Source organism: Chiloscyllium plagiosum, chromosome 19, assembly GCF_004010195.1.
Source record: "Chiloscyllium plagiosum isolate BGI_BamShark_2017 chromosome 19, ASM401019v2, whole genome shotgun sequence".
Lineage (NCBI taxonomy): Eukaryota > Metazoa > Chordata > Chondrichthyes > Orectolobiformes > Hemiscylliidae > Chiloscyllium > Chiloscyllium plagiosum.
Window position 1 is genome coordinate 41,039,676 of NC_057728.1, and position 27,700 is coordinate 41,067,375.

Below are 27,700 nucleotides of genomic sequence, written 5' to 3' on the forward strand. Positions count from 1 at the left end.
CTTCCATAAACATCAGCTCATCCAAACTCCTCCTGCTCGTATCCAATCCTGCCGCTCGTATGCTATCCTGCAACAAGTCCTCCTCTCCCATCATTTCTGTTCTCCTGACTTATTTAGGTACTTGGTTCCCTAATCCCTTGTATGTAAAATTCTTATTCCTTTTATTTAAATCCTTTAAAGGACTTGCGTCTCCTTCCATCTATAACTAACTTGAGCATGACAAACCTTTCCCTTGAACTCTGTACTTTAATTATGAGTTTTTGTATGACACCCAATCCCTGCACCCCCACGACTGATTGATTGTCATGCTCAGTTACATCCTGTCCCTAAATCCCACTCATTTTCTCTCCTTGTTACAAATGCACATGTTTAACCAAGTTTTGTTCATCCCATCCTAAGTCCCCATTTATTTTGGCATTGATTTATTCCTATTTCCTTTTACATCATCGTGGGATATTTACTTAAACTGCCGTATAAAATATAAGGTATTGTGATTCGTGTTGACTACTAAGGCTGAATCTTAAAACAAGATATCTTATTTCAATAACAATGCAATACCATTCTTTTGATATTTTGTATCTTATTTATCAGAAATTGCCATTTAATAAGCAGAAGAATAATCATTACTTTGGTTTATTTTTAACTTCTTACACTGGGGAGTTTGCCATTATTGACACACATTGATACAGCAGTTTACTTTAAAATTAGCTACTAAATGTAGAACATCCATCTCATAGCTTCAGCAAGGAATAGAAAGGCCTTTGGAACAAAAAAGCTAGTCAATACTGATCGGATTGAATAGGAATTTCTTGCAGTTTGTAAAAGTAACTAGACCATCCATCTGGAAAGAAATTCAAGGTCAAAAACATAATGTTGTCTCTTAGATTTCAGTAAAAAAGATAAGAGACTGACAGTGTCAGTAGTTAGTTAATGTTTGCTCACCAAGCGTGAAATGAAACTTGGAAGTGTTACTTGGTTTTACTTATAGATTTATAGCAATTATTTAAACACTGAAAAGGATGGATTGTCTCTGTTCAAATAAAGCATTTTGAAATTTATATTTCATTAAAATCTTCACGCCTTCCTAAGAAGTGTAATACAGACTTTGGCTGACTGGTTATTTTTGAAGTTTACATGTGAAATTCTTTGTAAATTTTTATTTTATTAATCTATGAGATTTTGGGCCCCGTTGGCAAGGCTGGCATTGCTATTTGCTCTCAAAGATGGTGGCAAGCTGCAGGGCCAGAGTCTGAAATTTACATCCTTGGTGCTGTTCTTGGTACAGGCTGTTAACCTGAGCACAATGTCCCCCTGAAGCCCAGGGCCCAGGTTATTGGACCCTGATGTACCTCCACATCCCAGGTCCTCGAGAGCTGCCTTCTTGTAAGGTGAGGGGGAAAGATATAAAAGGGGCAACTTTTTCACACAGGATGCTGCGTGCATGGGATGAGCTGCTCGAGGAAATGGTGGAGGCTGGTACAATTATAACATTTAAAAGACATCTGGATTGGTACATGAATAGAAAAGGCTGAGGATTACTGGCCAAATGCTGCAAAAAGCCCTAGGTTAATTTAGGATATCTGGTCGGAATGGACAAGTGGACAGAAGGATCTGTTTTCTTGCTGTACAACTCAGATTCTATGAGCTCTGTCTATACCATGTTGCCAATATCTGTACATAGTTGTGTATTGTAGCTTCATCAGGTTGGCATCACATTTTTGAGATTAGATGTTTGGTGCTTCTCCTGATTGCTCTCCTCCTACTGTCCTCATTGAGCAAAGATCGACATCCTGGTCTGGTGAAATTGGTAGAGGAATAACCCCAGCCATGAAGTTACAGATTCTGGTTGAAGTCAATTCTGCTGTTGCTGATGCCCTCCTACATTCTGACAGTCCTGTTGTAAGCTGTAGGTCTGAACTGAACCTATCTCATTTATCATAGTCACAGTGCTGCACAGCATGTCAAATGGATGCATTTCTGATGGTAGATTGGTGAGGACACATCTAGTTGATCCATTGGTTCTCTTGTCATCTGCTGCAGACTTAGACTGGCAGATATTTCAGGACTTGGCCAGATCAGTCAGCCATAACCATCAAACAGTTCTTGGCTGTGGATTCATTCTGGGTCCTTGTTGCTTTCAATCTTCTTCCAGGTGGTATCCAACATGAGAAGTAGTAGTAGGAGTTAGTCATGCGGCCCGTCAAGCCTTCTCCATTATTTAATGTGAGAAATGTTGTTCGAATTTACCTTCACTTTCCTGCCTGTATCTTGAGGCCTGGAAAGACCAAAGATCTTACTTTCCCATCTTGAATCCGCATGCTGAACGTACTGCTAGAATCTTCTGGAGTAGAAATTCCCAAGATGGACAACCATTTGAGGAAAGAAAATTCACATCATCTCAGTCCAACATGAGTATCCTTTCAGATATTTTCTAAACAATGTCGGCTTCCTGGGTCAAAGGTAGGTAAACTGCCACTGTGTCATAAGAGCCCCAATGAGTGGCATTTAACCTGAGACAGTAGCACTTTGTCTCCAGACAGGGAAGTAACCTCTTGGTAGCTACAATATCCATTCCTTCAGAACCTTGACTGTTTCAGTGAGATTCTCTCATTATTTTAAACTCCAGAGGACATGGAGTACATGACTCATCAGCAAAGGAAAGGTGGTAAATGTTAATCAGCAAGGGGTTTCCCATGGTCATATTTGACACAGGCCATGAACCTTTGACTATGCCTCCAGACTTTATGAAGATTTAGTTACTGTGCAATCTGAGTCCTAGAGTATTATAGTACAGAAACGGGCCCTTTTACCCATCATATTCACACTGGTCATCAAGCACCGATCTACCATACTCCCAATTCTCAGCACATGACCCATAGTCTTGTACCATGTCATTTCAAGTATTCATCTAAATGCTTCTTAAACATTGTAATGGTTTCTGCCTCTGACGATGTTTCAGGCAGTGAATTTGAGATACCCACTACCTTATGGGTGAAAGAATCACTGCTTTAATCTCCTTTAAGACTATTGCACCTTAGCGTAAATCACAGCACCCTGAGTTTGACCACTATACTAAGGGAATTTGGAATAGAATTAGTATCATGTGAACCAACATGGGTCAAATAAGGAGAGTCAACATGAATTTCTGGGTAAAATAGTGTATAACTAAATTGCTGGAGTTTCTTGAATGGTTAAGAGAGGCTGATGGGGACAATGCTGTTGATATGGCATACGTGGATTGCCAAAAGACATTTGACACAGTACCACAGAACAGACTGGAAAGCAAAATTATAGCACTTAGAATAAAAAGCAGTAGGAGCACAGATATAAAATTAGATGCGTGATAGAACACAGAGTAATCATTAACGGATGTTTGTCTGGCTGGATCAAGGTATGCACTGTGTTCCCCAAGACTTGGTATTGGGACCCTTGGTTTTCCTGATATTAATCATCTAGATCTTGCAGGTGACTATTTTAAAGTTTGAAAATGATACAAACCTTGGAAGCATTGTAAACTATGAGTTCATTGACAAGTTAGTAGAGTGGTTGAATAGGTGTGAAAATGTGTTGCTGGAAAAGTGCAGCAAGTCAGGCAGCATCCAAGGAACAGGAGAATCGACGTTTCGGGCATAAGCCCTTCTTCAGGAATGATTCCTGAAGAAGGGCTTATGCCTGAAACGTTGATTCTCCTGTTCCTTGGATGCTGCCTGACCTGCTGCGCTTTTCCAGCAACACATTTTCAGCTCTGATCTCCAGCATCTGCAGTCCTCACTTTCTCCTGGTTGTATAGGTGTCCCATGAAGTTCAATGTAGAGCAGTGTGATGTTTTACATTTTGATAGAAAGAACAGAGAAAGATAACATAACTAAAGGATTTTTTAAAAAGGATGTGCAGGAATAGAGTGACCTGAGTGTATATGTGCATAAACTATTAAGATGGCAGGACAGATGGAGAGAGCAGTTGATAAAATATTTATTGATGGCTAAGTACAATAGCAAGGAAGTTATGCTGAATTTGTATATGACTCAAGTTCAATATCAACTGGCGTATTATATAGTTTTGGGAGGTCCACTTTAAGAAAAATATGAACACAATGGAGAGTGTCAAAGAGCTTCAGGAATGAGAAACTTCAATTTATGAAGATAGATTGAAAAGTTGGGACTGCTTTCTTTGGAGAAGAGAAGGTTCAGAGGAGATTTTATAGAATTTTTCAAAATCATGAGAAGTCTGGATAAAGTAGACAGGAAGAAACTATTCCCACTCATTTAAAGATGAAGTACAAGAAGGCAAGTATTCAAACTACTTCGTGAAAGAAGTAAAAGTGATGACTTTTTCATATTCTTGAGTAGTTAGGATCTGCAATGCACTGCCTGGAAAGGGGTGGGGAGAATAGGTTCAATTAAAATATGCAAGTGGGATGGTGGTAATTGTTTCTTTTCAAATAATGTGCAAGTTTAAAGGGAAAAGAGAGGAGAATAACACCAAGTCATCATGTTCATTCAGAGAGCTGGTGCAGACATGATGGGACAAATGGCCTTTTTGTGCACTGAAACAATTTTGTGACATTACAGCATCATGTCTGAATGTTGTGCTATGTCGATGCAACTAATTCATTCAATTTTAATCTTTTTTTTCCTCCCACAGTTTGGTATGGGACATTTCAAAGGACACTCAGAGTTGCTTAGGTTAGGCAGGGTGAGATCAGACGATCTCCTTCAAGAACGGACATTACCAGGATGGTTTCTTACTGGAATCATGTAGTCACCATTATGCTGACTTTTCATTCTAATTCATTTAATGACTAGGATATAAACTTTCCAACTACTAGGATGGAATATGTTCTGAGGATGACACCAACATTGGTGGTATAATGGACAGGTTATCTAAGATTACAAGGGGATCTTCATCAATTGGGCCAAGGAGTGGTAGACAGACTTTAATATGGGATGATGTGAGGTGTTGTATTTTGTTAAGAAAAACAAGGGCTGGACTTACACAGTTAATGGTAGGGCCCTGGGGAATGTTGCCAAACAGAGACCTAGGGGTTCAGGTACATAGTTCCCTGAAAGTTATGTCACAGATAGACATGCATTTGACACACTTGCCTTCATTCCTCAGTCCATTGAGTATAACAATTGGGACATTACATTGCAATTGTACAGGATGTTGGAGACATGAATAGGAAAGGCTGAGAGGGAGACTGGCCAAACTGAGGCAAATGGGACTAGTTCAGTTTGGGAAACCTGCTTGGCCTGGAAGAGTTAGACTGAAAAGTCTGTTCCTATGATGTGTGACTCCACAGCAATCAAACCACGTCTCTGAATACACGACCAATAACATAGCTGTGTTAGGATACTTGGCAGGAAGAAAATTCAATATATTTATTGTTTGTTTAAATCGGTTTTCAGGTTGTATACAAGATGTTCCTAATAACTTTTGGGAGCCTATCCAAGCGAGCATTCACATTTCTATTTAAATGTAATTTTAAAATCATTTCATAACGCCTCCTGATTCCCTACTGTCTCATTGTTTTTTTAAAAAAAGGCAAAGGATAGCTGCAGTTATAAAAAAAAGTCTACTTGATCCTCAGGATGACTTCAAAGCACATTTCATTTGAAGATGAAATGACTTGCTGGTAGACTTGGATCACAGCACAGCAGAATACCTTACTCAGCAATCCTCATTGAGAAATGGTTTGATTAACTGCAATCCGAAACCTCCGGATGCTGACAGTCGCTGGTTCGGTCACAGAAGTCCGGGTCAGTAAAACAAAAGAGTGCACTCAATCACTGTTTGATGATTCTATGCAAACGGTGCCTTACTGACTGACAAAGGAATGTAATTTATTTTGCATTCCTTTTCGATTCCTGGCTTATCTATGCATATGTAATTAATGTGTTATCCTGAAGCATTTTTATTTTTTAAGTAAAAACAGCATTTAACTTCTGTCTAGATTGATCATGAACACCTCCTCCCCAAAAAAAATCGTTCAGGCTACTGAGAATTCAAACAGTAAGAATCTATTGTCCTTGGCTGTGTGCCTCTGTTTGTTGCTTGGAAACTCGGTTGGAAGATCAAACACTCAAGTATCCTGAACCTTCTTAATTGTCTTGCCTCTGTTGATGAACATGTTGTGGCTTCATGGTAATACCTTGAACATTGCAAACAAATCGCAATTTGAACACACACGTCCAGTGGGCTAAGCTGTCAATTTAAACAGCTGCTGAGCCTCCTCCTTACCGCTCTAATTAACACATAGACACTTGGCTGCGAGTGTGCTGAGTGGATTGAACCATTTAGCTCGCTGTGTGTGTGTGTGTGTTCTCCTGTTGTAAAATTGAAAGCCTCTTTGGCAGATGAAGTCTGCTGCTACTCAGCATCTCGCAATGCAGTTCACTGTGTGCGCTAAGTGGAAGGACTTAATTATCAACTTGTGTAACGTTTGATTTGTCTTTTTTTTATTTTGGTGCAGTCGGTGGAAATGAATGCACGCCCACCCCCTTAGTGATGAAATAAGTAGGAGAGGCATTGGATAGAGCAATCCAAGCATTGGGATTCCTTGCCTTCACCGTAGTAGTTCTTTTGAACTTTGTTCTTCCCTTTTAGGCAATGTCAGATTGTTTCTCCATTCCGTTTAATGGTTTAAGTTTGATAGCTTCCATCTTCAAATTCCCCCCTTGGCCCTAACTGACAGGTATTATCAGCTTTGTTTAAAACTGCTCAGAGTACTGTAGTTTGAAAAACGCTGTAGTGTGCAGCCACCTTCAGTCTATTTCATGTTGCCCACAGTTCCTGCTCTGTCAGTTTTGTGTTGAGTGGTGGTGCTGCTGCTGCTAAACGCCTCGACAGTGAACAGGTTGACAAGGTACAAGTATAAGCATGGACCGATTTTTGTACCTTATGAAACAAATGAGAAGGTCGAGGAGAAGGAAAAGCAAGAAGTATAGACCAGAGGAGGATTACCATGAGGGATATGAAGATGTGTATTATTATGCCTCAGAACAACTGCGTAGTAAGTGTGAACTTCATTTTATTTTCAGCGAGACTTGTGGAATTCAGCTTCACTGTTGTTACCATGCAAATGACCATTATAATGAGATGTGAGGAAGCAAATGGTTATTTATTATTCTGTTGTCAAAACTATTTGATATCACTTGCCCTGTATGCTGTCAAGGTCTCTGCTCAGAATACAGCATATTCCTTGGGGTTGTGTTGACCTGTACTGCTGTGTAGCACATGCCTTTGTAACAATTTGTGGTTTCCAATTCCACGTGTACATCACCCAGGGATTACTCCTGTGTTGATGGGTTTTCAACTGACAGGTGGTTTCAGGTGTGCGTGGCTTTGAATAATTTGTAGAAGTAAATGAGCAAGAATGTCCGTTCACATTGAAAGCTGGGAATGAATAATTAAGCAGTCCATTTCTGCAGGGATCAATCTTGTTGCCTTCAGCACTCAGAGTCCTCCTATTGAGTTTGATCTTTGACTCCTGTCAGCAGACAAATGCCTGAGGTAACCACTAAAAAGAAGTTACATTTGAGGATTTTACACAATCCTTTGCATGCAGAGTTGACTTCTGTGCATAATCTATTTAGTTAATGCAAAAGTTTTTATTTATTTAGAATCATAGAGATGGACAGCACGGAAACAGACCCTTTGGTCCAACTCGTCCATGCCAGCCAGATATCCTAAATTAAACCAATCCCATTTGTCAGCACTTGGCCCATATCTCTCTAAACCTTTCTTAATCATATACAAATTCAGATGCCTTTTAAATGTTGTAATTGTACCAGCCTCCACCACTTCCTCTGGCAGCTCATTCCATACACGCACCATCCTCTGTGTGGAAAAAGTTGCCCCTTAGGTCCCTTTTTAAATCTTTCCCCCTCACCCTAAACTTATGCCCTCTAGTTCTGGACTCTCCTACCCCAGGGAAAATACCTTGTCTATTTACCCTATTCATGCTTCTCATTATTTTATAAACCTGTATAAGGTCAACCCTCTGCCTTCGCTCCAGGGAAAACAACCTCAGCCTATTTGGCCCCTCCTGATAACTCAAGCCCTCCAACACTGGTAACATCCTTATAAATCCTTTTTGAACCCTTTCAAGTCTTACAACATCTTCACTGTTACTTGTTAGACTTTGTTTAAATTACCTTCATGTTGTCTGTTTCTAATATTTCCCCAATCGCTTCTGAAGATGATCATTTGTGTTGAGATGTAATTCTGCAGCTGCACTCCCAGATCTTTTGAAGCCAGCCACTTTCCATGGATGGATCATGCTAAATAATATTGTTAGGCTATTTGACCATTTGGGGATATTGCCAGATCTCATTTTACTTGACTTGAGCATCCACCCAGACATTCTTAAACGGGAATAAATGGGTACTGCTCAGGGCTAGGACCCCTGAGATGTTTTGTGTCTCCTTTTCAAAACAGGAGCATTAACTGAAGCTTAGGCATTATCATGAATTGAGCTAAATGAAAGCCTGCTAAAGGTTAAGTTTGGGACATTTTCTGGTTTGTGTAGAGCTATGTCATTTATCAAGTGATTAGTCGGGGAGGTAACTGTGACTTCCTGTGACATCTGTCTTGTGTATGGATTCTGTGCACTATACATTCAAGCAACCAGTTACAATACAAGCTTACCGTTAGTCATGTATTACAATACAGGTTAAACCTAATGATAGAAGGAATCTAATCTTTGAAGTATACCTTTTTTGCCTTGTACACATTTCTATCTTAAAAGTTGAACTTTATCGTTCTGCACGTTGTCCTTTCAATGAATTGAGTATAGTTATTTAATTTTTATTTGGTACATAATGGGTATAATCTGGACAACAATTATCTATTTGCATGAAATTGCTTAAGTATGAACAGCTCTTAATAATAATTTTCATTTTACAGTGAAATTGATAACCTTCCTCCAAATGTCACATAGAACTGGAGTAAAACATTATTGGTTAACATAGAAACTCAGTATAGCATTTTCATATGTGACAGTAAATTTATTATTTTCCTTTTCTTCAAGTTAACTTGCTTTGTTTGACATTCATTAGTACAGCCTTCGTTGGATCAGGGCATCTGATATATCAATTTGTGTTAATCTTGATGAACAAAATAGGGACAGTGATGTTTCTGTCCATTAGTTTTTGTTTCTGTCTGGGTTTCACAATGTGGTGAGATGTATGAGAAATTTAAAATTGGATTTTGAATTTTTAACCTTTAGTTCAATACTCTCATTTTGTGCTCTTTCTTCAACTCCACAATCTCCTCCCAGTGCAACTTTTAAGTATTTATTGAGTATTGTTTACAGAACTCTATAGTGTGATGACACATTGTGCTACCCCTCAAAGCATGTCGTTGCATTGTTGAGTCAGGCATCATCTTAATGGAGATGACATCTAACAGATCTGTTGTACGTACTTATTGATCAAGATCTTTATTCATGCGCTTATGAAAGGAGTGCTTTTGAAATGGTTCAGTGTGCTTTAGGTCAATGATTCTTAAAATAGTAATGTGTTCCAGGGTTGCTTCTGAATTTGAATTTGGTCACTTTGGTTGAATTCCCATAAACTAAAATAAAATAAATATGAATGCTTAATATTACTTGTGCTTCATGGATAAATTTGTTGCCATATATCTTGTGCTGTATTACAATACTGCCTTTTAAAATTTCATGTTTAAAAATGTTTTAAAAATCTTTCTTTGAGTTGCGGCTGTCAGTGACAATGTTAACATTTGGTATTCATTCCAGTTTCCATGAGACGGTGTGATACTGGACCCTTCAGAGAACATTTGAGTTAGTTTATAGTTTTAGGGTCAGACAAAGGTCTTTCCCTTTTTAAAAAAAACAAAGTTGTTGGGCTTTTGTGAACATGGAACAGAAGCAATAATAGATCATCTGGACCATCGAGCTTGCTCTGCCATTCCAGTATGAACATGGTTGATCTTGGGCTGCAATACCCACTCCCCCATCTCCTCCATATTCCTTGATTCTCTAGGAGACATGAAATCTCCAGGAGACAATTCAACATTATGAATCCAGACTTTGATTCAAATGCCTTGATATATTTAACATTGCATTGGTGAGGCCACACCTGGAATATTAAATCTGAAACAAAAACAGAAGTTGCTAGAAACCTCAGCATGTCTGGCAGCATCTGTGCAGAGAAATCAGTCTGGTGACCCTTTCTCATATTGTTTGCAGTTTTGGTCTCCTTATTTGAGGAAAGACGCTCTTGTGATCGAGAGAGTGCACTGAAGGTTTACCAAATTGATTCCTGGGATGACAGGATTGACCTATGAGGAGACAATCTGTAGGTTATGCTATGAGGATTGATCGTATGGAAACCTATAAAATTCTAACAGGATTGAACAGGTTAGATGCAGGAAAGATGTACCTGATGGCATTATCATTAAAGGATAAGAGGTAAATCTTTAGGACTGAGATGAGGTTAAACCACTTCATCAAGAGAGTGGTGAGCCTGTGGAATTCACAACCACAAAGTGGTTGAAGCCAAAACCTTCTGTTTTCAAAAAGGAGGTAACTATAGCTGTTGCAGCTAAATGTATCCAGGGATGTGAGGGGAATGGCAGGATTATGGCATTCACTGATTAGCCATAATCATACTAACGGTGGAACAGGCTTGAGGGGTTGAATGGCCTCCTCCTCCCTTTTTTTCATAATTTGGTTTGGAATTGTAATTTCGAATACTTGTGTTACACTTTTTTTGTTAGATTACCTATTGTGTCTCCCTGAAGCCAAGTCATTGACTGTTATTATCCTTGTACCACATCATTTCTATATAAACATCAAATTGAATGACATGAAATGATGCCAGAAGACTCTGTCAGTATTCACTGTGATTACCTTTTCTTGAAAAGGTACATCTCTTTCTAAACTCAGATTCCTTGGTTTTCTGCTGCTGGATTAATATGTGATGTGCCCTTGAGTACAATCATTCACATCAATTACTTTCCTCTCACCTGCATGCACTGATAAGCCACCATTTAAGAAATGGTTAAACAACCTATTTTATACAGTATTGACATTATCAGCTTTATAGGTCATTGACGAGGGCAATCCTTCAGGTACAAATGACACTTTCAACAACTTAACCTTTGCCATGGTGCACAGTGCCAATTGAATGAATGTCCTGTCTCCAGCATGGTTCTGTCCACAATTGTATCTGCAGCATGTTTTCTGGCCAGTGTTAGTTGTTGTACTCTTACTTCTGAGAAGAATTGAATTACTCTAGAAGAATGAACTTTCTTTCTTCGTATTTCCTGCATGGTTCCTCACAACAGTTTGCCTTTTGAAACATAGACCTGAAGGTAACTGCAAGTAAACATTATTCAGTGATAACATAATAAGCCTTTGCTTTACAATGCAGCCACCAGAGTTCCAGCTGTCTAGACATTAACATCAAAAAGCAGTGATTTTGTTTTTAAAATGCTATCTCTAATCTAAGGTTGTATCATGATAATTCAACTTCAAAGAGTCCGATGCCCCAGCCGTATGCCTGCGAAGTCGAATTATCTTGAATGCACATTCTGTTCAGGAAAATGAAGTGATCCCTTGCAGATTTTCATAACTTTTCTATCACTGTATCTCATTCAAATTTGTGGGAACTGTAGTGAAAAAGTGAACTTTAAAACCTGAGATTATATTGGAATCCTTATCTGTATTCCTTCCTCAACCACTAGCATTGAATGCATGCATTAGTTGACCTCTTCACTTGTGGGCATGTCACTCTGAATGGAGCTGTCTTGTTAACTAAGTAATGGAAGTTACAATTTCAGAAAGTCTATTTACTGTGAAATATTGGGATGTCCTGAGAATGTTTTGTTCAAGATTTTTTTTTTTTTTAAAACTGCATATGCTGGAATCCAAAATAGACAGACTGGAGGCTAGAAAAACATAGCAAGCCAGGCAGCATCAGGAGGTGGAGAAGTCGACGTATCAGGTGTAACCCTTTTCCAGCCCGGAAGAAGGGTTACACCTGAAACGTCGACTTCTCCACCTCCTGATGCTGCTTGGCTTGCTGTGTTATTGCAGCCTCCGGCCTGTCTACTGAGAATGTTCTGTAGCATCTTGCTCTGTTTTGTCCAAAGATTCTGTAATTTCAATATCCTCCATGAGCATTAACCAAAATCTGCATTTTTGTTGCAGTGAAGAATATTACATTTTATAAGCATTGAATACAGGTGTTTAATTTTCAATTTTAAGTTGTTAAATATTAACAGTCTAATTCTAATTTGGATATGTGTCAAATAAAGTTTATCAAACTCATTGGGTTGGATTATTAACTTGGATCATCTCAAATTGGCTGAGCAGTAACAAGTTGAAATCAGTTTTCAACACCAGCATGCCCAAAGGACCCTTCAATGAGTGGCTGAAGTGCCTGTCTGTTTCAGGAAATAGGCACCTTAATTTGGCTCTTGCTCGAAATGTCGATTTCGAAGCTCCTTGGATGCTGCCTGAACTGCTGTGCTCTTCCAGCACCACTAATCCAGAATCTGGTTTCCAGCATCTGCAGTCATTATTTTTACCACCTTTTAATTTAGAAGTCTAGACTGCTAGCAGGACCCAGATAGCCACGTGAGGGCATGGTTTGCTGAAGTGAGTAAGTTTCAATAGGAGTCCAAACTTCACTTTTTTTTTTGGTGTGGGGCAATCAGGAATTTGAAGAAAATACTTTGACCTGTTTCTGTGCCAGATATCCCTCATTCCCTAATCTATTCTTTCTTCCATGATATTCCTGGAATTCCTTCCCAAATGGCATTTTGTCTGTCCCCACCAGGAGGACTCAGTGGTTCAAAAATGCAGCTCACTACCACACTCTCCAGGCAACTCCGGATGGACAATAAGTGCTGGCCCAGCCAGTGATGCCTATATTTCATGAGTGAATTTTTTAAAAATAATTATGGTAAAAGTAAAGTAGTGGAGATCTGAAATAAAAACACAATGTTGGCTAAACTCAGCAGATATGGAAACACCTGTGCAGAGAGGGAAAATCCACATTTCAAGTCTAATCCTACTTCATAATTGCAGGATGATGTGGCGATGAAGGGAGCAGAACAAGGAATTTCCAATGGGGAGAGGAGGGGTTCTTGTAGAAATCTGGAAAGGTCTAGTACGAATAGATGCAGGAAGGATGTTCCCAAAGACCAGGGATTCCAGGACGCAAGATCACAGTTTTAAGTTTATGAGTAAGGGTATGCCATTTAGGACTGATGAGAAACTTCTTAACCAGGAGAGTAGTGAGCCTGTGAAATTGCACTTTTTTTTTTCAGGCAAGTGTTGGGTATAGTTCTTGTAGCTAAGGAGATTAAAGCATATAGGAAGAATGTGGGAATGATGTTGGATGATCAGGCAGGATCATGTTGCATGGTGGTGCAGGCTTGAAGAGCCAAATGGCCTACTCATCTTAATTACTATGAATCGGGTTAGAAGATGGTTTTCTTGCTGTTCACAAAGTGAGAGGAGGGCCAAATGAAACACATGCTGGGTGTGTCCAGGGCAAAAGTGCAGTACTAGAGGGAAAATGATGCAAAATAGATGGTAGTGGTAGGTGTGAGTAGCTAAAAATGGGTTGGATTTGCTGAAAGCAATCCATGCAAACAAAACATTTGTGAGATGGGGCTATCTATCATGGTGAGCATTGTTTATGTTGAGTTGTTGTTCTATATGTTGTCTCCAAGCTGAAAAATACCTAAGCAGAAAATGAAGTGTTTTTTCTTCAGTTAGTATTGGCTTTGCTGGAACACTGCAGCAGGCCTAGGTCAACAATGAGCTCAAGAATGTATTAAAATGGCAAGCTACTAGAAGGTCAACCATTTTTACAGACAAAGCCAAGGTATTTTACTTAATGGCCAGCCAGTCTGCGTTTAGTTTTATTAATCTGGAGGAGACTACATTGTGAACATGGAAGCTAGGAACTTGGGGAAATAAATAGTGACGAGTAGAAAAGGGTTCATATGACAAAAGAGGTGGTGCTGGAGCTCTTAAAATGCAAAATGGTAGATAAATCCCCAGGACCTGATCAGGTGTTTCCCAGAATATTGCGGGAAGCTCAAGAAGAGATAGCTAGGCCCCTTTTTTTTTTTGCTGAGATATCTGCATCATTGACAGCCATGGGTGAGGTGCCAGAAGACAGGAGGTTGGGTAGGGTGGTGCCATTGTTTAAGAAAGGCTATAAGGAAAAGCCAAAGAAGTGTAGACTGGTGAGCCTTATGTCAGTGGTGGGCAAGTTGTTGAATGGGATTCTGAGGGACAGGATTTATATGCATTTGGAAAGGCAAGGACTGATTAGAGATACACAAAGCCAGGTTGACGATGGGAAATAGTGTCTCACTAATTTGTTTGAGTTTTTTGAAAAAGAGAAATGATGACAGGGTGAAAGACACTTCTATATGGACTTCAGCAATGCATTCAACAAGATTCCATATGGTAGGCTGGTTAGTAACGTTAGATGAAATGGGATCCCGAGGATGGCAGTTTATTGGATACAAAATTGGCATGAAGGTAGGAGACAGAGTAATACTCTCTTCTGTCTGATGGAACAGGTTGGAAGATACGGAAGCTTGAACACGTACCAACAGATTCAAGAATAGCTGCTTCCCTACGGTTATTAGCCTGCTGAATGTACCTCTCAAATTTCAAGTCTTTATGCCTCGCTCTGTCTAAACTATGATCTGTATGTTTTGTTATGATCTGCCTGTGCTGCTCACAAAAACAAAGCTTTTCGCTGTACTCCAGTAAATGTGACAACAATAAATCAAATGAGTGTGTGATAGAGGGTTCCTATTCAGTCTGGAGGCCTCTGAGCACTGGTTGCCGCAAGGATTGGTGCTGGGTCACTTATAAAATAATTTGGATGTGTCCATAAGAGGCATCCCTAGTAAGTTTGCAAATAACACTAAAATTGGTGGTGTAGTGGATAGTGAAGAAGATTCTCAGTACAACGGGACCTTGATCAGATGGGCCAATGAGCTGGCAGAGAGGGTGTAGTTTTAGATAAATATAAGGTGTTGTATAGTAATAAGGCAAATTAGGACAGCACTTTACAGTTAATAGTAAGGCTCTGGGGAATGTTGCTGAACAAGATGACCAGGGGTGCAGGTGTACAGTTCCTTGAAAGTGAAGCTCTCGGTAGACCGGGTGGTGAAGAAGGCATTTGCCACACTTGCTGCCTTTGTTCAGATCATTGAATATCAGAGTTGAAACGTTATGGTGTGATTGTACAAGACATAGATGAGACTGCTTTTAGAGATCTGCATGTAATTCTGATCGCCTTTCTATAGGAAGGGTGATAATCTTGAGAGGGTGCTGAAAAGATTTACAAGGATATTGTGGCATTCACAAGGTGGTGTGTGTATGGAATGAGCTGCAGAGGAATTGGTGAAGACTGATACAATTACGATTTGAAAGGCATCTGCATGGGTATAAGGAAAAGTTTGGAGGGCTATGGGCCAAATGCTATCAAATGGGACTAGGTCAGATTGGGATGTCTGGTTGGTGTAGCTAAGTTGGACTGAAAGGTCTGTTTCTACACTGTATAGCTCTATGAATAGCAAATACAATAGATTAGAAGGAGCAAAAATTAGGAAAACGTGAGGCAAAGCTTGTAAGGAAGTGGAGAAACAGCAACATCAGTTAATGGATGTATATCAAAAGGCTCAGGTCCATGATTGCTTCAGATAATCTAGAAATTTCCTTATAATAATTCAGTGGAGCAGTTTTAAAATGAAACTTAAATTCATCAAACCAGATTTTAATCTTGATTTTAGCTTTAAGAAGAATTAGAATGTTTTACCTTCTACTGAAGGCCACTAGTGGCTTTAATATTGGCCTCCATTTTCACCCTAGAAAATTTTGCTTATCCAACCAGCACATTGCAATCAAGCAGACATTACCAGTTGTGTTGTGAAGATGATGTAGAGGACTTTAAAACCAAACTGCACATGACAAGCAAAGTGGCAAACCTAAATAGGGCCTGCAGCAAAAGCATGGATTATGAAGATAATTTCATGCTCAAAGTTATATCTTTTGTTAACTCATCAAGTAACTTCACTGCAGTGAGGATATTTGGTGCTGGTGAAAAACTGAGGGAATGGTAGAAGAAAGAATCTACCTTTGAAGATGACATCCAAAACCAAATGCCCATTTAAAATAGAGAGCAGTTGTGGCTTGGTCTGGAAGCATGTATTGAAACAGGTCCTGATAACTCATCAGAATGATTACATAGTCATCAAAAACGTGCAGTTTGTGCATGTATACTTAAATGGGCAAAATCAGACCCTCGGTCCAACAAAGATTTCAGTGCAACAGTAAGTTATTCTAACCACTTTATGGAATGAACCAGTCTAGAGTTACAACAAAAGACCAAGATTGCACAGTGACTTTAAAGGATCTCTGCCAAAACTACCATTTCCCAATGCTTCTGGAAAAGACAGCAGAAAAAAGTGCAAATGCTGTATCTATGAAGGTAAATCAACAATATGAATGAAATGACCATGCATTTTGTGCGCAATAGCCAAGCTAAGGAATTGAAAAGTTTGGATATGGTTTTAGTGAAATGGCTGGATGTGATCGGGCATGATTCGCAGTGGTAATTGCCTGTGTGACTGGAACAAAATTGAAAGCCCATGGTAATTTTCATAGAATCACAGTCTAGATGTACATCAAGTCTGATAAAATTACTCTAAATCTACACCAGTCCCACTTTCCCGCACATGGCTAATAAGCCTTGAAAGTTATGTCATTATCAATAGTCCATCAGCACCGACCCTCCAACAAATGTAAAATTGTACTAAAAATAGAGTTCTGTTTGGGAGTTTTTGTGCTTTTCCATGGCAATGATTTAATGGATGAAGTGAAGTTGTGGATTTGATTTTGTATGGAATAGGTGTCCTGATGGCCTATGTAATGAATGTGTGGAATATGCTTAAATCCCATATCTTGTTGAAGGAAATTTTGAGGTGCCTGTGAAGAGAGAGTCCATAGTATAATTGCATTTTGGGTATTCATGTCTGCAGTTCATCCTTTTGGGTGTGTGCTTGAACAGCCATTCAAAGATCATGGTCAAGCTGAAAGGGATAGGGAAATGATTGGCAGAGAGATATCTTGAGAGTGGAAATATGTGTGATCCCTTGCTTTAATGTACTGTGTGGTTTAATTCTTTTAAATTGTGCGATACCAGTAGAACCCCATGTCATCAGATCTATTGGACGGAGAGGAGGGTGATTCTGAAAGTAAAAGCAGAATCATAGAATCCCTACAGTGTGGAAGCAGGCCATTTGACCCATCATGTGCACAGATGCTCCAAAGATCCACCCACCCACACTCGACTCCCAACCCTTCTAGTTCCCATGCCTAATCCACGTAGTCTGCACATCCTGGACACTATATGGGCAATTTAGCATGGCCAATCCACCTGACCTGCACATCTTCACACTGGAGGAAGAAACTGGAGAACCCAGACAAAATTCACGCAGCCATAGGGAGAATGTCTGTCTGTGTGGAGTTTGCACAGTCACCAGAGGGTGGAATCAAACCCTGATCCCTGGTGCTGTGAGGCAGCATTGCTAACCGCTAAGCCACCGTGCCACCTCTATATCTGATCCAAAGTGGGATTTTTATAATGATGCCCATGCCAAGGAGACTCAAAACTAATTCAGTGAACTCTTTTTTTTGTGCCGGATGTCAAAGACAATAAATGTGACAGTTTTAAAATGATTTGATTGTGATTGAAAGGCTTCATTGTATAATAAATTCATTAAACTGTGCCATATTAATTTTAATGCAAATTGCCAGTTTTTCCCCACACTTTCAAATTGCAATGACCCACATCAGCAGTTCTCATTCAATACTTGGCAGAGGTGCCATCACTCTCTTTTTTTGGAAGAAACTTTGAAGGCTTCAGAGATGGTGCACAAGTCAATGACCTATGATACTGTTGAGTAATCATGAGGGTGTGAAATGCTTTCTGCAAATTTTGAGCTGGAAACTTTGGGATTCTCAACTTTCTCTTTAATTGAAGCCTTTAACAACATTTGAACCTCTGGCGTAGCTGATGTATTGTCTGGTGTGATATAATCTTGTAGGTGTGGGGGGAAAGAAATGAAACACAGAGCCACAGGTCAGTGGGACTGGAAGGAACAGCAGACATGAAATGACACAAAGTGGAATTTCTTTCATTACTAAGTTACCCAATCTTGCATTAGATGCATTTCATGCTGTGGAAATTTGGAGGAGAAATAATGTTATGGATGTGTTGCAGCTTTGTCTAGAATCATTTGAGGCTAATCATTTGAATATCACCTGCCTGTATTCACTTGCTGCCTAGATTAGAGTTTCTCAGTGCTTTTATGGGTGTGTTAGGTTGTGTGTTCTTGGGTTGCATCATAGTCTCGCGTCCTTCTGTCTTCACCTGCAGTATATGGAACAGGGGTCACAGGAAAGTGCTCAGAAGCAGATTTCTGATTAAATTTCTTCTTGCTGGCCCAGAGTGATGAGGCTAGTTATTCCACCCCTTATTTCAACCCCTACTGGATTAAGTTGACTTAGTCCAAGTCAAGAATCAACCTGGAATTGTCATGATATTTAATGAACTCAGTATGTTTCTTTTATGAAATCATGATAGATGAACTGTAGAGCCTGGTCAGTAATCATCTGTATGGTCTTTGACTCTACCACAGAATTCAAAGTCAGCAAGCCTGCTACTCAACACTCTCTCAATGACTTTGATTCAAAGCTTTTTGTGGTTTTGTGCTGTCCAAGTTCATCTCAACAGATGAACAAAGGCAGCACTGTTTCCAAACTTTAAACAGCAAAGAACTAGATAGAAGCAGCAAAACTTCTGCTACTTATGCTAAAGATATGTCTGATCTTCTTGAAGTTGGAGAAAAAATCAAGTCCTTTTTATTCCTGAAGCAGTTACCACCAGTAACATTCATGCAACATCATAAGCCCTAATCAGAGTGATGATTCAAAACCATTGCACAGAATAGAAGAATGTAGCTGTCCCACAGGATCGGATAGCAAAAGATTCTCAAATTCTAGCATATTATGTATGACACTAGTGTATGCACTTTCAGGGAAATGTGCCAAGTTATTTCTGGATCACAGTTTTTCCTGCTTCCACCCCAACTGGAAAATGTAATGACTTTTGCTTCCAATAAGCATCTTTCATTCATCTCCGCTTCTGGAGGTAGGCTGTTCACAAATCTCATCGACTTCCATAGCTACCTGCGATGTACTTCTGCACATCCAGTAAGGATGTCATTCGATTCTCCCACTTTTTGTTGTGAATGTTGAAATGCTATCACTTCCATACCAGTGCCTCTAATATATCTTCCTTTCTCTGCACACAAGGATTCAATTCCTCACGATAACAGAACACGTCTTTCCACTGTGTCAGTCCTTATTCTGCAGTTCTTCCCTTTCATCTCCAAACAATGATAGGATCCCCATTGAGCACCCTTTCTTTCACTACCTCTACAGGAGGGATCTACAAAATTCTAATCCACTCTTTGATCACCACTCCTATTCTTTCCGATGCAGCACCTGACCTTTTACCACCCCAGCTTACCTTCCCAGAACTATGGCCCCAAACATTGCTTGTAATTGAAACAGTAAAGTACTTTCAGTCTCAGACTATATTTGCTGGTCACAACACCGTCTCTTCTACAATTGGGAGACAAAAGCCACATTGTGTAAGTCTCCATTCAGTCCAGAAGCATGATACTTGAGGTAGCTGTTACCTGTCATTTTAATTCTCTACCTCAGTAACACTGCGATCTAATCTGTCTTGACTTTGTGCTGTTCCTATGAAACTCTATGGAAACTTGAGAGTGCACTTTATCTTTCAGTTTGGCATTTGATAGCCTCCTAGATTCGCTGCAAGTTTGATAACATCAGATCATGTGCACTGCTCCCATTTTGATTGGATTGTTAAAAGCTTTAACATTGTTTCAAGAAGAAGGAAACTGCTTTTGCATTGTGTTCCATGGCAGAGTTGTTAAAAAACAATGACATTTGTACATTAAATTGTCTTTAAATCTGAGTCAAATAACTAAACAAGATTGCCACTGTTGCTTTACGGAGGATTTTCATTGCTCTGACCTTGAAATCTCCTCTAAGTCACTGCAAGGTGACCTGATTATGGAATGGTTGCAGAATGGATTGGATGCCACATACACGTTTCCAGAAACTGAGCAGGGTTGTCAAAGGTCATTGTAGTTTTCAGCCTCTGGGTGTTGCTGTACTAGTCTTTATAATAAGTTAATTTTGTTTTTATGATAACACTTGTTTTGAGATGAAGCATTACAGTGATAGCAGAATTAGATTTCTGATTTCAGTTTGTCTTAGAATGTCAGGATCATTCCACCATGTAATAGCTATTGATGTGATTATACAGCCTGGCTGAGTATTAATGATGGTAGTGAAGAATAAAAAAGAGATTTATGTGTGCACTGGACCTGTTATGTAGTAGGTGAATTGTGTTATGACATTAAGAAGCATTATCTGAGTACTTTTAAATGACTTGCATTAAGCTTCTCAAACATTTAATTTGCTAAAGTTTAAAAGGACAGTTTAGTCTTTAAAATATTAACCATCGATCCTTGTCCTCACCTATGACAACTAGGATGGCCTTTAAAATATGATTAAAGCAGTAAATAAAATGTAGACCAATCCATCTGAAGATGTAGAGGGTGAAGCTGAATATGCTTGGTTTACTCATACACAGTCATTGCTATTACTCATTGTCAATCCTGGTAATGTTGGAGTCACCACTGCCTCATTGAGACCTTTGTACACTACCTGCCAGTTTACATCTCATCAGGGTGACAATTGTAGCTTATCCATCCATTTGTGTGGGTTCATGTTAAATATATCTCGATCATCTCAAGTTCCTCAGATGTGAACAGACTAACTTTACATTGGGATAGTCCTAGTGCTGCAGCAATCCTCACTTTCACCTTATTAAAAAAGGGTGGAATTGGAGTGGGAGAGAAAGAGAGTCCGGAGCTTGCAAATAAGTTTGATAAGACCTTTGCAGGAGAAAATAAGTCAATGGACAAGAGTTGGACATTCTTATATTTCCAATGAAAATTATAGTGGTGATTGTTGGAATGAAAAACTAGGGCTATAAAGAGGATAAATAGAAAATGTTTGGTCACTGTATTTTTAGGATTCCCCTTTACCTTCATAATAAGCCACCAACGGTTTCAAAAAGCGATGGTTATCAGTTTGCTGAACTTTTGAAAGTCCCTTGATGGAAACGAAGAGTAAAACTAAATGGATCAGATGGCATGTGGGACACACAATGACATTAGACTGGATCCTCTGCCATTTCTTAGGATAATGTCTGGAACTTGTGCTGCTTCTTTTAAAACCTTGGTCATGTCTTACCTTAATAAAGGTTTATGTAATTTCTTTCTGGACCACTTTTCATGTCATTAACAGCCCATGAGTTCACTTTTTTGTGAAAGTTTTCTGCATTATTACTTCACTATTGTTAAGCAATAGCTATTTAATACTGACTACAGATAAACTTTTAATAATTTTAGGATTAATAAAGAATCCTGTAAATTGCCAAGACTGAATTGTTTTTTCTCCTTCTTCACTAATGTTCAAGTTGTGGTGGGCTGCTTGAAATGCAAGTTTTATTTTCTGTTCCTCCCATGTTTCCAGGGTTTTGCTGCTTTAACTATGACCAAATTTTTTTGGTTATGCACGACCTTTTTCTAACTGTGTGCTGGCAATGTATAATGGTATCCCCAAGGTTAAAATCTAGTGTCACAACAATGCAGCACTTGATGCGCATTCTTTCCACCTGAGGTTATGGAATAATCTGATCAGGCAAGTCTTTGCTAGAGGCACTAATTTGACTGGAACAGTCATCTACAACTTAGTCTATAGTGTAACCAGAGACTTAAACTTACTTACGATTAACGTTTTTGCTATTTTTGTACAAGAACTAGCAATTAGATGTGTCAGGGAGTATTAATTAGTATATTTAAATTATCCGTTCTGGTAGGGCTCGAGGTAATTAACGTCTTAAAAAATAAATAATTATATGGTACTGTTTTCTGGGGCAATTTCCTTGCTGCTATCAATGCTTTTTGTAGTCTCTTGTTCCTTCATCATCAGAATAGTACAAGGAGAATTTAATTTTGTTTTGTCTGTATGCCAAATTACCTTTTTTGCCAAACTGGGTAACAATACAGTTTTGGAGAAGAGTGAATGTTGACATAGAGCAGTGGGATTTGCAAGTTTACATCTACAGACATTGAAAACCTTGAGTACTGAGTAGGTGAGGCTATTTAAAAGAAAATTGGTAAATAGATATTTATGGCAGAATGAATAGAACATATAAGTTGAGACAAAACAGTAAATCTTTCCAAAATTTTAGGAAGCTCACATTGGGAATTCTATATGAATGAAGATTCTATAAATGTAATGTTGCGATATTGAGAGAGAATCCCAGTTCTACCCTGATCCTGTCTGATATGAGGAAATGCAAATATGAAAAAGTGACATGGAAAAATGGCTGCTTTCCTTAAATCATAAGAGATTCAGATGTGATTTGAAAAAGGTGTTTTAAAATTTATGAAGGAATGGGTTAAAACAGACTTACTCCAGTCATTTTAGAGATGAGGATATAAATTAAAGGTAAACCATTTCAAATGGAAAAAAAGCAACATTGTTTTGAACACGATTGTGGAAAGCAATTCCAGAGTTGACGATTGAAGCAGAGACTGTCAACATTTTTAAGCAGAACAGGAGAAATAAGGGATATGGCAACGATATTTTCTCTCAGGATCAAGTCTATTGCTAGAGTGGTGGAGACATATAAACGTGAACTTGTTGGGCCAACTGGCCTGTATTTATGTTGTATTTGAGGTGAACTTTCAAGCATATAGTCATTGTCATTAAGGCTGCCTACTTCCACCTTCTACGTATAGCAACTACCACCCTCGCTGCAGCTGTTCTGCTGAAGCCCTCAAGCATGCCTTTATGTTCAGACTTGCTTATTCTAACAGCCTCCTGGCTGATCTCCCACATTCTACCCTTCATCAACACAATTCAAAGCTCTGCTGTGTGGTGCTTAGTTCACTCGTCACACATACATGTCTGCTGACCCTCCATTGGTCCCTAGCTAAACAATGTCTCATGTTTTTAAACTTCTCATCTTTTGTGAATCTCGTAATGGTTTGGCCTGCTTATTCTCAGTAACCACCTACAACCCTCTGAGATATGTGGTCTCATAAATCTGGTCTTCCGGGCATTCTCAATTTTTAATCAATCCAGCTATTGGATTGTTGGAAAAACCCAACACTGGTTCACTAATGCTCTTTTAGGAAAATAAACCACCATCCTTACCTGGTCTGGTCTACATGTGATTCCAAACCCATAGCAATGTAGTTGACTCAACTGCCCTTGGGGCAATTAGGGATGAACATGCTGGTCTAGCCAGTGACCCGCCCCCCCCCATCCTGTGAGTGAATAAAACAAATTTTTAAAAAAATTGACCGTCCTTTTCAGTGGCCTCAGTCAGGCCCTGAGCACTGGAATTGTTCTCTTAGACTTTCCTGTGTCTCTCTTTCTGATTTGGAGATGCCGGTGTTGGACTGGGGTGCACAAAGTTAAAAATCACACAACACCAGGTTATAGTCCAACAGGTTTAATTGGAAGCACTAGCTTTCGGAGCACTGCTCCTTCATCAGGTGGTTGTCTGATGAAGGAGCAGTGCCCCGAAAGCTAGCGCTTCCAATTAAACCTGTTGGACTATAACCTGGTGTTGTGTGATTTTTAACGTCACTATTTCTGGTTACTCCTTTGAAGGCAATCTATAAAATTTACCTCCTGACTGAGGTTTTTGTAGTGATTGGAACAAGATCAGCCAGGTAGATCTAGGAATATGAGTTCCCTGAGTGGGGCTGTTAACTTCAACTAATTGGAGTCCTGGCAGACATGTGTTCTGCTCACTCTAGTAGCCAGCTCTGAGCTAGCTGGGTCAGTGTCATGTACTATGTGTAAATAACGGGTGACTTGATGACAGGATATTGGCCTATGTGGGATTATTTCAGTTTTGATTACCTGCCCTAATATTTCCTGACGCTGTGCAGAATTACATTTTGTGTTTATAATATCTCCTAGTATCAGGAATGTATTGTTAATTGAAGATGCTATAGAAGTACAATGAGATGGTTTGTGAAATGACTGAGATGCATCAAGTTATTTTGTTTTCTTTGTCTTCCTTTCAACCCTGTTACGCAACAAAACTGTCCAATCATAAAAGTGAACAAATTCCGTTGGAGCTGAGATCACAACAAAATCTCAAATTAGGAGATCATTGAATCTCCAATACACGTGATTTTAAAATATTACTCATAGAATGTATTCTACCAGGAACAATATGCACTCATTTCAGTGGGGTTTTTTTTCCCCAGCAAAATCTTCTACTTCTCTCTTCCTCATACACCTTATCATACTGCTGTTTTTTGTACACATATTAGCTGCCGTGTTTCTCTTTGCAACAGTAACTACACCTCAAAAGTAACTTGCAGTGTTTGGACACTCTGGGTAGTTGTGAAAAGTGCTACTTAATTCAAATCTTTTATTTTCTTTCTGAACTAACTTCAAATGCATCTGTTCCATTTGCCTCAAAATCTTCCTACAACTTTTACATTCTCAGCGCTGTCTCTTGGAAGGAGGTCACTTTTGGACTCTTCGATAAAAGAAAGTAGTCTTCTAAAGTTCCTTGTTGGAAACCAAGGGTAAAACTAAACGATTTTAGATGGCATGTAGAGCCCATCAGAACATTTAGAGGATCCTGATTGCCATTTAGATTAGGTTAGATTACTTAGTGTGGAAACAGGCCCTTCAGCCCAACAAGCCCACACCGACCCACCAAAGCACAACCCACCCAGAGCCATTCCCCTACATTTACCCCTGCACCTAACACTATGGACAATTTAGCATGGCCAATTCACCTAAACTGCGTATTTTTGGATTGTGGGAGGAAACTGGAGCACCCGGAGGAAACCCACGCAGACACTGGGAGAATGTGCAAACTCCACACAGTCAGTCGCCTGAGGCAGGAATTGGTGCTGTGAGGCAGCAGTGCTAACCACTGTGTCACCGTGTGGCCCACTATCCTCAGAGTAATATCTGGAACTGCTGACTTTATAATCTTTATATTTTGTTTTTTTCGAGATCATTCTTTATTAACATGTTTTGTGAAATTTTTCTGCATTTGTTATTTTAATGTGAAAAATTAACTACTTAATACCTAATATAGGTAATCTGTCTCGGAAGGATGTCTCTTTTGGACTTGTTTCGATCAAAGAAAGCTGTCTTCTAAATTTCCTGTTTTGATTTATAGCTGGCAATCGTATTGATAGCCTTTGTAGTGAGTGGGTATACTCCATCTGTCTTTCAAAACATTACCAAATTTTTAAGACGTATTCTTCAGCTGTTTGAGTGTGAGATGGCTTTGGCTACTCATCCCTTAACTTGTCGGTCATCTTCTCCAGTGCCTCTATGTGTTATTAATTATATGGCAGTTAGAACAACACAAAAATGTACAATCTAAGGTCATCCTGGTAGGCATAGTGGGAGAATTATGTAGAATATACACAAAAAGTATCACACCTTACTGGTGTAGCATGCAGGAAGTCAAGCCCCAGTATTCTTAGAGCCATCACAGAAGTTAAAGATTTTCAGTGTGTGAAGTCCTCAATTTACCTGTCGTGTTAAAGTCAGGTTGATAGAAAGGCCAGACCAAATTTCTGAATCGAACAAGAAAACCAATTTATTTCAATTCATAGATTTTAACTTCACAAAAGAATTGCAAACTTTGACTTAGAATTCTAATCATTAAATTCTAACTCCCATCTAAACCATCCCAATGTCTGTGTATGCAATCAGGCAGAGCCAAACCATCAAAAATTAATACAGTACAAAAGCAGACCTTTTTCATCCAACTCGTCCATGCAGACCAGATATCCTAAACTGATCTAGTCCCATTTGCCCGCATTTGGCCTACATCCCTCTAAACCCTTCCTATTCATATACCCATCCAGATGCCTTTTTAAATGTATCTATCTCTACTACTACCTCTGCCAGCTAGTTCCATACATGCACCATCCTCTGTATGAAAAAGTTGCCCCTTGAGTCCCTTTTAAATCTTTTCCCCCCTCACCCTCTACCTATTCCCTCCTTTTCTGGATTCCCCCACACTCTGGGGAAAAGACCTTGGCTATTCACCCTATCCATGCCCTCATGACTTCATAAACCTCGAAGGTCACCCCTCAGCCTCTGATACTCCAGGGAAACTAGCCCCAGCCTATTCATCCTCTCCCTATAGCTCAAACCCTCCAATCATGGCAATAACCTTGTAACTCTTTTCTGAACCCTTTCAAGTTTTAACAACCCCCTTCCTATAGCAAGGAAACAAAATTGAACGCAGTATTCCAAAAGTGGTCTGACAAATGTCCTGTACACCCGCAACAAGACCTCCCAACCCCTGTACTCAATGGTCTGACCAATGAAGATAAGTGTAGCATATGCCGCCTTCACCACCCTGTCTACCTGCGATTCCACTTTCAAGGATCTATGCACAGCATCCTTAGGTCCCTTTGTTCAGGAATACTTTCCAGGGCCCGACCATTAACTGTATAATTACTGCCCTGATTGCCTTCCCAAAATGCAACACTTCATATTAATCAAAATTAAATTGTCTTTTGCCACTCTTCAATGGGAGAGCAGTTCAATGGTCCCTGTTGACAGGGTTCCCACAGATCCTTTTGGCTTTCTAGGACTTGCAGCTCCTTGCGCTGTCATCTCCAGATATTTCCATTTGCTTGCAGGAGGCACAGTGCAAATAGTTCATACTTATTATATCAACTAGTGAGGGAAAAGAAACCGGCTTTAGATTTTTTTTTTTTACCTGGAGAAAAACTTTGATTTCCTTTCTAGCTACTCAGTGATTTCCCTCCCTATCATTCACAATCACCACACATTTTTGAGCCACCTATCAATCACCTACTCCACTCCATCATTTCCTGGCCAAATCTCCCTTTATACGCACTGACTGAACAAATCTGTCTCTGGTAATCTCTCTCCTCCAACCCCAACTCCCAACTTCCAACTCTCCTGAATTGCATACCCTGCCCACACCCCCACCCACACCCCACAAAAACCCAGCAGCAATGTAAAAGGGCTTAAAATGTGTTAGCCTGCTTTTTAATAATTCTTTAGTTTCTAACAAGCCCTTTCCCATTTCAGTCCAATGTGAACAAACTGGAATTTTAGGCAAAAGTGAGGACTGCGGATGCTGGAAACCAGAGTTTTTAGATCAGAGTGGTGCTGGAAAAGCACAGCAGGTCAGGCAGCATCCGAGGAGCAGGAAACATTTCAGACAAAAGCCCTTCATCCGGAATAGAGGCAGGGAGCCTCCGGGGTGGAGAGGTAAATGGGTGGGGTGGGGCTGGGGAGAAGGTAGCAAAGAGTACGATAGGTGAATGGGGGTGGGGATGGAGGTGATAGGTCAGAGGAGAGGGTGGAGTGGATAGGTGGGAAGAGAGATTGGCAGGTAGGACAGGTCATGGGGACAGTGCTGAGCGGGAAGGTTGGAACTGGGGTAAGTTGGGGGGAGGGGAAATGAGGAAACTGGTGAAATCC

At 39.7% G+C, this 27,700-nt stretch overlaps 1 protein-coding gene across 5 annotated transcripts in view; it reads left to right on the forward strand.

Annotated features, from left to right (window-relative positions):
- Window positions 1–27,700, forward strand: part of grip1 (glutamate receptor interacting protein 1) — a 458,656-nt gene that overhangs the window by 171,243 nt on the left and 259,713 nt on the right. Inside the window, exon 1 of one of the 5 annotated variants that reach the window (XM_043709634.1) lies at window positions 6,369–7,012. The exons of 1 other annotated variant lie outside the window; for it this stretch is intronic. In XM_043709634.1, coding sequence (XP_043565569.1) covers window positions 6,880–7,012 — 133 coding nt within the window. In that variant the 5' untranslated portion in view covers window positions 6,369–6,879. Of the gene's footprint in view, window positions 1–6,368; window positions 7,013–27,700 lie in introns of those variants that run through there. 3 more of the 5 variants (XM_043709639.1, XM_043709635.1, XM_043709640.1) reach the window with 3 other exon arrangements.